We start from the raw sequence: 15340 nt of genomic DNA, 5'->3' as shown, positions 1-15340 counted from the left end.
GTCACCAGACTTAAACATTATTGAGCATGTCTGGGGTAAGATGGAGGAGGCATTAAGGATGAATCCAAAGAATCTTGATGAACTCTCTTTGCCATTGCAGATGACTTTATTAATCAGTGATTTGAGTCATTGCAGAGATGTATGGATGCAGTCCTCCAAGCTCATGATGGAGTCAGACACAATATTCATTCTGTTTCCACTGCAGCATGACTTAAAATTTTATACTGTACATTATTTATTTGACAAGTACATTATTTATTTGTCTAAGCAAAGTCAGACCTTACTCTAATTAAATAAAAATCAAGGCATGATCATATTTTATTGTGGTAAAATAACCGTAATCTGGAGACCTTTGCCTTTCATATAAGCCACTTCTGATACCAAATGATCAACTAGAAGTCAAGTTATTATTTGTTGTTCCTAAAACTTGGATAGGCGACAAGACTTTTGCCAGGTAGTTTATTTGTAAGTTATTACTTTCCTTTTACAGATAGCTTATTCAGGTGTCCTATTAGCATACTACTTTTTTATAACTGCTTGTTTTCTTTACTTCTATGTACTTCTGATATATTTAATATTGCACATAAGTATACTAGACTTAAACAATGAGTCTTTTTATAGTCTTGAACGTGTGGAGCTAAACCTGATCTTCTTTGGGTATACCTAAATAGGAACACAATAATTTGAGGTGTAAAAATACCTCTAAAAATGAACTGTGTAAGAAAGAGAGTCATCTGAAAACAAATTATAAAAAGTACAAAACTACAGTCTTCTTGCACGAAAAGTCCTGAAACATACATTTATGATCTGAAAATTGTGCCTATATAGTAGCAAGTAGTATAGAAATTTAAGTACACTACTGTAGTACATTGATACTAAGATGTTTAGGTAGACTTAACAAGCTTGAACTTTGCTTCCTTGAAATAAACTAAGTATACTTAATTTTTTTTAGAAGTAATACTGACAAATTTTATGTAGTTAGTCAATATGGTTTGTGTTCGCAACATGAAAGCTGCAGTTTTGTTAAGTTCTGATGGATTTTAGAGGATCTTTAGTTGAGCAAGTGGTTTATATTTGCATAATTATTGATCTTAGTGAAGCAATTAATATTTTACAGACAAATAGCCTATGGCTACATGTCAGAACATGATTCAAACATGTATTGAACTGCAAAAAAAATAAATAAGGGATGAAAGAAGACACTAAATTTAGGTTTTTAGTTGATCTCTATTTTGTGTTCTCTATAATGACCATATTACATTCATTCATTCATTTTCTTTTCGGCTTTGTCCTTTTAGAATTCTGGGGTCGCCACAGTGGAATGAACCGGCAATTTATCCAGCATATGTTTTAATCTGCGGTTGCCCTTCCAGCTGCAACCCATCACTGGGAAACACCCATACATTCTCATTCAAACACATACACTACGAGCAATTTAGCTTACCCAAATCACCTATAGCGTATGCCTTTGGACTTTTGGGGGAGTACCCTGAGCAAACCCACACGGGGAAGAACACGGGGAGAACATGCAAACTCCACAGAAATGCCAATTTGAACCAGCTTGAACCAGCGACCTTCTTGCTGTGAGGCGATCGTGCTACCCTCTGCGCCACCGTGACGCCCATCATTTAACATTGCTTTTCCCAGATTATCTTGCACTTCCAAAACTGGTTCACAAGATGGAGACATTTTACAGCAGACTGTGAAGTAAACTGGTTGGACGTGTTTCTTAAGTATTTCTTAAGACAGAAACTAAACTATTTTGTAAGGAATTAGCAGCACTTCTGATACACTGTGATGAAATTACGTTAGCTAAGCTTAGCATTTAAGCGAAACTGTGAACAGGAGCAAATTATGTATATAATTTACACACATTACACAATCTACAGTTTACAAATAGCCTAAAACTCATATATTTTAAGGTTTTCTTTATAGTTTTTCGTGCTTTTACAGTATGTGATTATTAAGTATTTATTAATATCAACTGTTCATCAAATTTGTCCACATTCTTGTTTCGTAATAACTTAGTAAATTCATCTTAAACTTAAATATACATCTTAAATATATATGTAAAATACATCTTAAATATATATCAATGAGATGAACAAGTTAATCTCCAATAAACAAGTAACTCAACGGTTCTCGATTTGACATTGACTGTACGCGTTCACGAGACCCTCCTGTGCGCGTCCTCGTGAGTCAGGAAATATGGCGGCGCTCACGCCACTCAGTCAGGTAATGACTTTAAAAGTTTGATTAAATGAAACTGTCAAATAAATATTAAGAGTATTTATCTGATATATGTTGTGTTGTGTCAGGAAACCTTGTTACGCCTGGTTTAGGTGTAAACACACGGACATTTGGTCCTCCTGTGAAACGCGCGCAGCTATCGATTGTTGTTAGCTAATATTTCGCATTTATTTTTTGAATGTGGCTTTCTTATAAGTTTTCATAACGTGCAGTAATCGATTACTGGGCATATTGTGCTGTTAAAGTCGCTGTTTTGCAACTTTTTGGCTCGTTTTGTGTCGAGACAGCTGTTCAAGCAACATCATAACAAAACTGATGTTTGTTTTTTTCTGAATCCTGTCAGAATTTCGTATAGAAACATCAGTCTTGTGTTGATAATATGTTTTATGTTAACAGTCCGTGTGTTTACAGTGTTATTAAGGAGAGAAACCTGTGTTTTCGTCATGTGACGTCATCAATGGCAAGAGCAGCCCCTGCCCTTCCCACTACTGAAAAAACAAAATAAAGCAATTTGCATATATATATATATATATATATATATATATATATATATATATATATATATATATATATATATATATATATATATATATAAACTAAGTATAATAAATTTTTTTAGGAGTAATACTCCAGTATTAGGAGTAATACTGACAAATTCTATGTAGTTCATCTCATTGATATATATTTAAGATGTATTTTTACTTATGTATTTAAGATGTATATTTAAGTTTAAGATGAACTTACTATGTATATATATATATATATATATATATATATATATATATATATATATGTATATGTGTGTGTGTGTGTGTGTGTGTGTGTGTGTGTGTGTGTGTGTGTGTGTGTGTGTGTAATCAAAACTATGCAGTATCGGGGATCACACGCATTATTCTCCCTATATATATATATATATATATATATATATATATATATATATATATATATATATATATATATATATATATATAGGGAGAATAATGTGTGTAATCCCCTATATTGCATAATTTTGATTAATGAAAATTAAATGCATTTAATTCAGCCATTAAAGACAAAATATTGTCAGTCATAAGCAGAAATTTGTAATAAAATGACACCATAAATAAACGTCAACAAATCTATCGCCAATGTTATTGTAGGTAACTACAAATGTAACATGATGTACACGTATATTACCTGAAAAAAATTATGATGGCAGTAAACTTTATTTGCTTATTTTGTATTGTTTTTTTTACTTTATTTTTATATTATTATATTTTTATTCTCTTGTCTGTAAGGGATTAAATGATTGGGGAAGGGGTTGTTTTGTAAAAAACAACCGAGAAATTATAAGTAAAAAGTAAAAAAAATTAATAAATAAATAAACATTAACAAACATGATTATGGGTGTCACGGTGGAGCAGTGGGTAGCACATTCACCTCACAGCAAGAAGGTTGCTGGTTTGAACCACGGCTTGGTCAGTTGGCATTTCTGTGCGTGAGTGTGTATGGATGTTTCCCAGTGATGGGTTGCAGCTGGAAGGGCATCATTCATTCATTCATTCATTTTCTTTTCGGCTTAGTCCCTTTATTAATCCGGGGTCGCCACAGCGGAATGAATCGGCAACTTATCCAGCATATGTTTTACGCAGCGGATGCTCTTCTAGCCGCAACCCATCACTGGGAAACGTGCTACCCACTGCGCCACCGCTTCGCCCTGGAATTCGCTGTGTAAAACAAATGCTGGATAAGTTGGCAGTTCATTCCGCTGTGATGACCCCAGATTAATAAAGGGACTACGCCGAAAAGAAAATGAATGAATGATGCATTTCCGGCTGCAACCCATTACTAGGAAACATCCATACACACTCACACAATGAATGAATGAAACATGATTCTGCTCGAGCCAAACTGCACAATAGTAGCATTGGTTGCATTTTATAGTAAGATCCCATTAATAAAGATTAGTTTATTAAGCTGTTACTGACTAGTTGATTGAATGTTACATGCAATATTCATCATTTTTTTGTAGTTAGCTAATTAAAATGCAGCTGTTTGTTGTTGTTATCAGTTCAGCTCGTTTAACATTAATAGATGCAACTTCAGATTTTTGTTATTGTCAATAATAAAAAATTAAGAACAAATACTTTAGGTAAATACAGTGCTCAGCATAATTGAGCACACCCCATTTTGAAAATGAATATTTTCTCCATTTCTCAGTGTATATAGGCAGTGTATTTTGCTGCGTTTAAACAAAACAGATTTATTAAACAGATATATTTATTAAAATAATATATTAGTCACCAAATATATTTAGAAATTCAAAGATAATACAATTAAATTCAAGCAAAATATTGCAACAAAAATTACAACCTACTAATTTTTTCAATTGTTTTTACAATAGAGTATACATTTTAAATAAAATAAAAAAAATGACCCATTGTAAGTATAAGTATTATTATATAATATCTGTCATTCATTTTTACTTATATCTTGTGCAGTTGTCAAGTGGAAACCCTGCATATGAGAGCCTCTACAGACAGGTAAAATCAGTAAATGTTTTCTTCCTGAAAGGGATGCTCTTGAAATGAATGTAGAAAAGCCCTGATATGATGTGTTTATATACACTGTGCACTATAATAATCAGTTTAGTGTTGATACATTGATAGTGATCATGTGTTGTTTATGTTTTGTTCCTGCCATTTTAAGTGTTGCAGTATTTCTGTTGTTTTTCCCACAGGTGGATCCAGCAAACACTGGAAGAGTTGGAGCTGCAGAAGCTGCTCAGTTCCTGAAGAAATCCGGGCTTTCAGACAGCACATTGGGACAGGTGAGAGATACGTGTCACATGACTTGCTATGTGTCCATCCACCTATTTTTATGCGCATTTTGGATATAAAAGTTGATGGAAGCTTCAAGATGCGCATACATTTTGAAAATGCGCAGTAAAAACGTATGCGCATAACTGAGTAGGATAAACTTTTTATTCAATAAGAAAAGATGCGTATAAACTATGATGGAAACACTTTTACTGAACTAATTCCAGTACGTGCATTAAAAATTGTGATTTTGTTGTAAGAGATCATGTGCTAGTCAGGGGCGTAGCGGACATTTCAAAAGTGGAGGGGACGGCTGTATGAGATCATGTGTTCATATAATTATTTATCACCTGTTTCTAAATGGTTTGTCTCTAAAAGTGAGGGGGACGGATCCCCTCGGTTGCTACGCCCCTGGTGCTAGTTTCCTCATACTACCTTCCTGTATATCAGGGTTGCTTTTTTCAGCAAAGAGCCATTTCAGATTTTTTTAATCAAATGTATTTTTGTAAAGAGCCATTGGGGGTGTGTGTGTATATAACAAAACCTTTATTTTTTTAATAAACAAAACCTTTATTTATGTTCATGCACAATTCAAAAATAAGCAAATATAATTCATCACAATGTATGAACAAGGGAAATTTATTGATTTTTTTATTTATTTATTTGTTTGGCCATCGCCATTAATGAATGTTGTTTGAACTTACATGCGTGAGGTTGCCATAGAAATGTAAGTTGCTTGCCCTTTATTGGTGTCACGATTCAAGTTAAACCACAGCATCACATATACGCATTGGTTAAAAGGTCTTTTTATTGTAAACTGAGTTCTTATTCATTTTGCTGTCGAAAATACAATAAAAAGGGAATTGTAATTGTATTTTCAATAGGAAACTAGTGATAGTTTTCCAGTGAAAGTTATAATTTTTTAAACTTTAAAATATTATTGAAGAGAGACAGCTGGAGAGCCACATATTTTTGGACGAAGAGCCACATGTGGCTCCCGAGCCATAGGTTTTCTACCCCTGCTGTTTATTACTTTATCATAATTATCATGTTTACAAGCCTTTTGCACTATATACTGTTACATTATACTGTATTTTTTGCACTATATACTGTTTTACATCTACACAACGCTGTTTTGCACTCCTTGCCATATTCCTTTAAGTGTAAATGTATTGTTTACCAATTAAAATTTTTTTACTTCTATTTTTAGATTACACTATATGTATAATTGTATTCATTGTAATTTCTTTTTAAAACTCTAATTTTTGTATTAATATTATATATTAGACACCTAGGGTCTGAGAGTAATGCACTTTCGATTTTCTGAATGCCCTGTACATGTGGTTGAACTGACAATAAAGCTGACTTTGACTTTGACGAGATGATAAAAATGTGTGTGAATGGACAAACCAGCAGGTTGACTACAATGTAAAACATCTGAAATGTTGTTTTGGTCATTCTAAAATGCCTTAACCATTTCATTATTAGTGTTATTATATCATTAATCACCTCCAGAACTGTCAAGAGCGTGCTCCGCGTCTTTCAAACGCCACCATGCGTTCATTGCATGTCAGCATTTGTCCTCTGTGGTGCAAGTAATTTATTAAATGAAGAAAAGCACCATCTACAAAATCAGTTTTATCTTATTATTTTTTGCTGGATTCCAGGACATGTCTGGCTTTCTGGAAATGAGCGAGCTGATGCAGCTGTAAAGATGCTTTTGGCATGTTTCCACTGAGTGGTACGGTATGGTTCGGTTTGGTACGCTTTTATGGCCGTTTCCACTGTCAAAAGGCGTACCGAACCGTACCGTACCACTTTTTCAGCACCCTTTCGAAAGGGTACCAAACACGAGAAAGGGTACCAAAAGGCGGAGCCACATGCGCAGCTGAACGCTATTGGTTTACAGAGATACGTCATTCGCTTACACAACAAGCCAGAATGAAAACAAAAAAACGCCATGTTTGAAATACACAGCGAGAGATTACAGCGGAATTATAAATACATATAATAACGAGCCATGGTCGATCTGGGCTCAAACAAACCTTGTCGTCGTCTGGATGAACAGCCACAAAGCCAAGAAGAAGAGCAGATTTATCCTGTGCCCTGTAGTTTTTTACGAGCCAGTCTGAGGCGCGAGCGGTTTCGCTTTCTTCCTTGCGTTCGCCGCGCGTCTAACATTATATCTGAAATATCAAACTTGTTGAGCTGATGATAATAACGTGCGCTTGATTATTGACGTGCTTTTGAAACCCGATCCCGTCAGACACTGACAAACGCGAGAGTGAAGCGTGAAGAAACAAAGGAGAAGTCGGAAAAAAGGAGCACATTATTTTTCAGCAAACATAAACAAAATGCCATGATTAACTAACTTATTATCTTCATATTTTGGACTAATATGAACCGGGAATGACGGAATTACTCTCTAACAGAGGCTACATGTGCTGCTGAAGACTACAGACACAGATTTCACTGACTGTAGGCTATATTTTGTGTTGTTTTGAACCTAAATACGGCAAAATGTCTGCTATATATAGTTCTTCTGTAGTTGGTAACATATCGGAGACTGTAAGGGGCTGTATGTGTTTATATATGTTCATTTATTTAGTTATTTAATATAATTACAGACGTTACAGTAGGCTGTTTCGCACTGTCATTGATCTGCAGTTATAATCAACTCATGTTCATTGAAAAGTTAGTAATAAACATTTCTACACAAGTATTTATGTGTATGAAGCATCTGTTTTGTGAGAAATGCTTTTCATATGATATGTAAGTGACCCGTACAGCTTTATTGTAGACATTTCCTGGAGTGAGAATGACGTCGACTGAAACTTTCTGTCATACACCACGCCCACCAAAAGGGTACCCTTGTTAGTGGAAACGCAAGCCTGATAAAGGTGACCCGTACCAAACTGAACCGTACCGTACCAGTCAGTGGAAACGAGCCATTTGAAGCAAGTGGTGAACAAATGCCAAATTCCTCCATCAGAGATGAGACCTTTTATCAACGTTTACATTTTAATTAAGTGGCAAGAGGAGTGGGATGCATTGGAAAATAATAAATTACATGAAATACAACCTGCAATCTCAAACAGAATTTTAAGACATTTTAAGACTCGATTTGATCAAGTGATTTTTACCAGATGTTCATTTTGGAAATACAAGATTAACTCACGCCTTTTTAATTAAAGATGAAGACCCCACTCAACAACTCCCCTTACTGTAAAACACATTTTACTGTGCTGTCCTGCTTTTAATGCTTCCAGAAGACTTTTTTTATGAAAGGAACTCTCTTAAGGACATTTTTAGCAAAGTGACACCAGAAAAAATATAGAATTCTTATCATGTATTAACACTAAAAATCTTATTTAATTTGTGTATTCATTTGTTTGTTGTTCTTAATTGTTTATTTATTATTGAAATGTTCTTGCCATGAAAATAACCTTGGTTGCTGACATGGCAATAAATAAAAAACACATTACAAGTGAAGAAAAGATTCACGCAGCTACTCCTACTCCAGCAAATTCCGTTTTTACTTTTTGATATTTGGCCCCAGTTATTGAGGTAGTGATGATTTTGTTCACTTTCACTTGTAGGATGGAAAAGCTGCTGTATTCACACGTCTTTTATGTGATATTCCAGTTTAGCGCATACATTACATTCGCATTTTTGGAGGGAAACATAGCTACTGAATTTGAAACATTGAAACTGTTGGACAAAATGACTGAGTGTTTTTGCCTTCTTTTGCAGATCTGGGATCTGTCCGATCCAGACAGAAAAGGTTACTTGGATAAAAAGGTAAATATAGTTGTTTTATGTCAAAATGGACATTTTCACAATTAAATACAGTTGAAGTCAGAATTTTTCGCCCCCTGTATATTTTTTTCCCCCCAATTTCTTTTAACGGAGAGAATATTTTTTCAACACATTTCTAAACATAATAATTTTAATAACTGATTTCTTTTATCTTTGTCATTATGACAGTAAATAATATTTGACTAGATATGCTAGTATTCATCTTAAAGTGGCATTTAAAGGCTTAACTAGGGTAATTAGGTTAAAGTTGGGTAAATTAGGCAAGTCATTGTATAACAGTGGTTTGTTCTGTAGACAATCCAAAACAAAATATTGCTTAAGGGGGCTAATAATATTGACCTTAAGATTATTTAGAAAAAAATTATAAACTACTTTTACTCAGCCGAAATAAAATAAATCAGACTTTTTTTCAAGAAGAAAAAATATTATAGGAAATACTGTAAAAAATGTCTTGCTCTGTGAAACATCATTTGGGAAATATTTGAAAAACAAACAAAAATTCTCCGGAGGGCGAATAATTCTGACTTCAACTGTATCTGATTTGATCTTTGACATTTGATATAATTTCATATCAGCATTTCATTTTATGCGTTTATTTGATTGTCTTTTTTTGATAATAAATGCCTTTTAATGATAAAACTCAGAATGTCAATACATTTTACTAACAATTATTAGGCATTTTGTTTTATTATTAATAATAAACTACTTATTGGACTGTTCTGCTTTTAATGCAAGTTAAAGAATTTATTTGTTTAACACTTAATGATTTGTTTTAAAAAAATTACAGAGAACAGAAAAAAGTAAAAAATTTGTTTTTTTATTATTATTATTAGTATTGTTATTATTATTTATTATTATTATTATTATCAGAATCAGAATCAGTTTTATTGCCAAGTGTGCTTCACACACACAAGGAATTTGTTTTGGCTACAGAAGCTTCCAGTGTACATAAAGTGACAAGTGACAACACAAAATAAATCTGAAAAAATAAAATAATAATAATAAAAAATGATGAACATTAAACAGATGCGGTTAGTGAAGAACCCTGGATGTTGATTATTATTACTATTATTATTATTATTATATGTAATTGTAGAATATTTATTTTTGTATGCTTTTTAATTTTATTGCATTATTGCTGACATGGCAATTCAATCTCTTTTACCTACTTACCTGAAATTTGCATTAATTAAAATGTGTTAAATCAATAAAACTAGAAAAAATTATAATATAATAGTGTAATTTGGAACAAAATTAGAGTCAAAGACGTCCACTTCTACATTAATGAATATAAAATTGGTAATGTTCAATAGAAAGAGCAGCAATAGATGAATTAAAAAGCATTTTTGAACACAAATACAGATTCTTTCTTCATTGATAGTAAATATGAACTGCTTGTTTACGTGGTGTCCTTGCTAAAGTGCGATTAAACATTTAAATGTTAGTAATACTATTTAACAACATGTACTTACTATAGGGTTAGGGCTTGGTTTAGAGTCATTACATGCAATTATGCATAATCTACTGTTATTACAATAGCAATGTAGTTGTGACATGGTTAACGAGCCCGCTGTAAAAGAAAGTTTAACCGAATGCTCTGTATTATTTTTATGCATTTGATGTGTTTCATTTTTAATTATACTACACTTTTTTTTCCCATGAAGGGCTTCTTCACTGCTCTGAGACTGGTGGCGTCTGCTCAAGGAGGAAGTGATCTCAGTCTGAACAGTTTAAGCCAGAACATCTCCGCACCCATGCCTAAATTTGTGAGTAGGTCTAGGGTTGCAAATTTCCATGTGAATTAATGGGAAAATATGGGAAATAACAGGTATTAAAGGGAATAAACTTGAGTATTTGCAACATTGTAGTTTAGGATATAAGAAGGAATCAGATCAAAATAGTTATTAAAAAAACCTTGGCTACAATCACTAGCTTTAATGCAATTTCTTTTTTTCTTTCTTTCTTTTTACTTTCTTTATTGTTTTTCAAACATTCAAACACAATGACTTACAAATTTGTCCCAACAAACGTTTAAACAACAATTAACAGTGAAAGATGCAACATACAAACAAAACATAAGAATGTAAAATAATAATAGATAAATACAATAATTAAATAAAAACTAAATACTGACCTTCAGTTTTAATATAAATAAGTCTAAAGCCTCATTCACACTACGAACGACTTGCAGCAGCAAAGCAACAAGCAACCATTCATTTCAGTGGAGAGTAAACGTCTTCCAGTGTTGGTGACCGTTGGCGACCAGGTGGGCGTGTCGAGTGACACGACAAAGTTGAGAATCTTTCAACTTTATGCAAATGAAGAGCGACCTTCTTGAGCGACAGCCAATCCGCTTGTTAAGTGAAGACATGTTGGTAACGTATGTAATACTGTTTCCGGGTCCAAGCCACTACTCATTTGAATTGAGAAAAGGTTCGTTTATGATCACTTTTTAGTCATATCACACATTAAAGTGAATTTTATATAAAGCCATTTTGTATACAACAATCTTTGGGCTTGCTGCGTGACAAATACCAAAATTTTACATTTTGAATCATTTTGAATCATTACATTTTTACATTAAAAAATGAATCACTTTCTGGCCATCAGATATTAGGCATGGACATATATATATTGCGATGGTGATTTTCGAAAGTATTACATCGCTTTGTAAACGTTTATTATTACCATTTCATAAGTCTCCCCATACAGTTTGATAGAGTGCTTGGACCTGGAAACCGCTTCGCGTGACGTCACACTTAACAAGCGGATAGGAGCAACGGTAGAGCTCACGTGATCCTCTCTTAGCTCGTTCAGAGGCTGGTTGTATTCTCTGTACTGTAGACCTACACAGACCTGCGTTTGCAGCAGGTCGCCACACAGAGTGTCAGGCAGCTACAAAGTCGCTGCTAGGCATAAGGCCCAATCCCAATTCTACCCCTTAGCCCTTCACCTTACCCCTACTCCTCGTTTTGCGTGTTCACCTGAAGGGATTCTCTTTAGCTTGAAGGCGTAGTGCTAAGGGTAAAGGCCATAGATATTTACATTAGATGTCGCCTGCCCTGTTGTTGTCTATCGGAAGGAATGCGTCAATAGAGCCGCCGTTTTAGTACAGGGTAGTGCTCCTTTGAAATGAATGCGGGACCAAGCTGCAGTGGAGGACTGTGGCCATCCAGAGACATGTACACATATATACATATATCTATGATCGGGAGTTTTCCTTTGTGCCTTTGTGCTTTGTTTTCTTAGTTTGCTTATTACTACACCCGTACACAGTGCTAAAGTCCAGCATTTTCACGTTGGCACACTGTCTTGACTAGTGCGGTTGAATGACAGTTGTGCTGGGAACCCTGTACAAATGTGACGGCCCTATTGACGCATACTCAGGGTCCGTATGCGATATCTAGTGTATATATCTATGGGCAAGGTCTAGATAGCCCTTGAAACAGAGACCACACTCGAAACCAAGGGGTACAAATATTTCCCAGAATACACTACCTACAACGGCAGCATGGGTGCACACGGAAATAAGGAGATGCACAAGTTAGTATTTTTTTTTGTCATTATTACGAATTTTTACAACAAACAAGCACGTTTTAATACATTCATAACGGCGATCGTGTTTTACCTTCGCTATCTTCGCTATCTTCGCTATTTTGCTATCTATAATCTCTAATAATAACTCCTGTACAGCAGTCCCACAACATTCTGTCACTCAATGACACTGGAAAACCCTGTCAGAAAAGTCTAGTGGCTGAGAATGAGCTGTTTACAGCGTCTGCTGTAATGTTAATGTTGTTTTTGGTGTGTTTACATGATGAACATGGCCACTGTGTAAATACACAGTACAGTTATGATCTTATTGCCACATTATATCATTATGATAACATAATAAATTCCTTCAGTGAATTCCTGAAGATAAATACCAAAAAATAGCACAACTGGAATAACTACAGCAGTCGCGATCGTCTGATCTCATATGAAGTAAGAGATTGCGAGGACCTATGATGACGTGTGCAGGTACTGCAGTGATGTCCCATTTCTTAGGGGTAAATTCTGAAGCCTTTCCCCTTCACACTATGTTGCAAGGACCAAGGGGAAGGGGTAGGGGTACAAAAATAGAATTGGGATTGGGCCTAATCCTCCTCAGTTTAAATATTTAACTTTCCAGAAAATGTCTCTATTAAATATTGTTTAATAAAAAATTTAGATTTAAAAAAAATGTAAATTACATGTCTCATAGTATACATGAAATTCAGATAAAATATAGAATTTTTCATTTCAGATATCCCCAAAAAAGTAATATTTTATTCGAATAGCGTGTGTACTATGAGATGTGTTTATATTTCTTATTTGTATGTTAAATTTTAAATTAAATTAAAGTAATATTATAAATGTATTAATTTTAATCACATTGAAGGCGACGCGGTGGCACAGTAGGTAGTGCTGCCGCCTCACAGCAAGAAGGTCACTGGTTCGAGCCTCGGCTGGGTCAGTTGGTAATTCTGTTTGGAGTTTACATGTTCTTCCCCCGTATGCGTGGGTTTCCTCCTGGTGCTCCGGTTTCCCCCACAAGTCCAAAAACATGTGATATAGATGAATTAGGTAAGCTAAATTGTCCGTAGTGTATGGGTGTGAATGAGTGTGTATGGATGTTTCCCAGTGATGGGTTGCAGCTGGAAGGGCATCCGCTGCGTAAAACATATGCTGGTTAATTTGGCGGTTCATTCCGCTGTGGCGACCCCAGATTAATAAAGGGAATAAGCTGAAAAGAAAATGAATGAATAAATGAATGAATGAAATTACATGTCTCATAGTAGACATGCTATTCAGATAAAATATAGAATTTTTCATTTCAGATATCCCCAAAAATGTAATATTTCATTTGAATAGCAAGTGTACTATGGGATATGTAGTGTAATAGAAATTAATATTTCTTATTTGTATGTTGTAAATTTTAAATTAAATGAAATTAAAGTTTTCCCAGAGATGGGTTGCGGCTGAAAGGGCATCCGCTGCGTAAAACAAATGCTGGATGAGTTGGCGGTTCATTTCGCTGTGGCGACCTCGGATTAATAAAGTGACTAAGCCAAAAAAGAAAATGAACGAATGAATGAATGAAATTAAAGTATTATTATTAATAAATTATTAATTTTAATTACATTTAATTATTTGAATATTTTATTATTATTATTATTATTATTATTATTATTATGATTATTATTATTATTAATAATAATAATAATAATAATTCCTGTAAATTCCCCAAAAGTTTCCCAATTGAAATAGATTCCCAGATGAAGTTCCTGTAGAATAATTTCTGGAAACTTTCCGTAAATTTACCAGAAAATGTCTCTATTAATAAATGTAGTTTAATGAAAAATGTAGATTGTTTTTTTTTATTAAACTACATATCTCTTAGTGCTCACGCTATTCAAATAAAATATAGTTTTTTTCATTTCAGATATACCAAAAAATGTAATATTTTACTCGAATAGCATGTGTACTATGAGATATATACTGTAATAAAAATCTTAAATCACTGTCAAACTGTTGCTGATGTTTACCTTTAATCTGTTTTATTTGCAAGCTGATTTGATTTTTAAGTCAGTCTGGATAAAAGCATCCATTAAATGAGTATATGTAATTATCTGTTTCTGCTTGTTTTCCAGAGAGATACTGGCAGTCCATCGCTGAATATTACAGGCTCTTCTGCTGATTCTAGCTGGACAGTGAAGGTATAAAGAATTAAATGAGAATTTTTTAATTAAAATATCCAAAAACCAATAAAACAGTGTTATATGTTTTGCTGACTTATGTACTTACATATACTCACTGGCCACTTTATTAGGTATACCTGTCCAACTGCTTGTTAATGCAAATTTCTAATCAGCCAATCACATGGCAGCAACTCAATGCATTTAGGCATGTAGACATGGTCTAGACGATCTGCTGCAGTTCAAACTGAGCATCAGAATGTGGAAGAAAGGTGATTTAACTGACTTTGAACGTGGCTGGTCTGAGTATTTCAGAAACAGCTGATCTACTGGGATTTTCACGCACAACCATCTCTAGGGTTTACAGAGAATAGTCTGAAAAAGAGGAAATATCCAGTGAGCGGCAGTTCTGTGGGCGCAAATGCCTTGTTGATGCCAGAGGTCAGAGGAGAATGGCCAGACTGGTTCCAGCTGATAGAAAGGCAGCAGTAACTCAAATAAGCACTTGATACAACCGAGGTCTGCAGAAGAGCATCTCTGAACACACGACACGTCCAGCCTTGAGGCGGATGGGCTACAGCAGCAGAAGACCACACCGGGTGCCACTCCTGTCAGCTAAGAACAGGAAACTGAGGCTACAATTCACCCAGGCTCACCAAAACTGGACAATAGAAGATTGGAGAAACGCTGCCTGCTCTGATGAGTCTTGATTTCTGCTGCATGGATCCATCCTGCCTTGTATCAACGGTTCAGGCT

General features: G+C 34.5%; 1 protein-coding gene across 2 annotated transcripts in view; it reads left to right on the top strand.

The window, feature by feature from the left end:
* The first annotated feature begins 2174 nt into the window (after positions 1 to 2174).
* eps15l1b (epidermal growth factor receptor pathway substrate 15-like 1b) overlaps positions 2175 to 15340 on the top strand; it is a 102963-nt gene continuing 89797 nt past the window's right edge. For both annotated transcript variants that reach the window (XM_056445959.1, XM_056445968.1), the window contains exons 1-6: positions 2175 to 2235; positions 4731 to 4772; positions 4970 to 5059; positions 8802 to 8849; positions 10532 to 10633; positions 14540 to 14605. In XM_056445959.1, coding sequence (XP_056301934.1) covers positions 2209 to 2235; positions 4731 to 4772; positions 4970 to 5059; positions 8802 to 8849; positions 10532 to 10633; positions 14540 to 14605 — 375 coding nt within the window. In that variant the 5' untranslated portion in view covers positions 2175 to 2208. The remainder of the gene's footprint in view (positions 2236 to 4730; positions 4773 to 4969; positions 5060 to 8801; positions 8850 to 10531; positions 10634 to 14539; positions 14606 to 15340) is intronic.

This window comes from Danio aesculapii, chromosome 2 (genome assembly GCF_903798145.1).
Source record: "Danio aesculapii chromosome 2, fDanAes4.1, whole genome shotgun sequence".
NCBI lineage: Eukaryota > Metazoa > Chordata > Actinopteri > Cypriniformes > Danionidae > Danio > Danio aesculapii.
The sequence above is the reverse complement of the archived record's forward strand: the minus strand, read 5'-3'. Positions and strand labels throughout refer to the sequence as shown.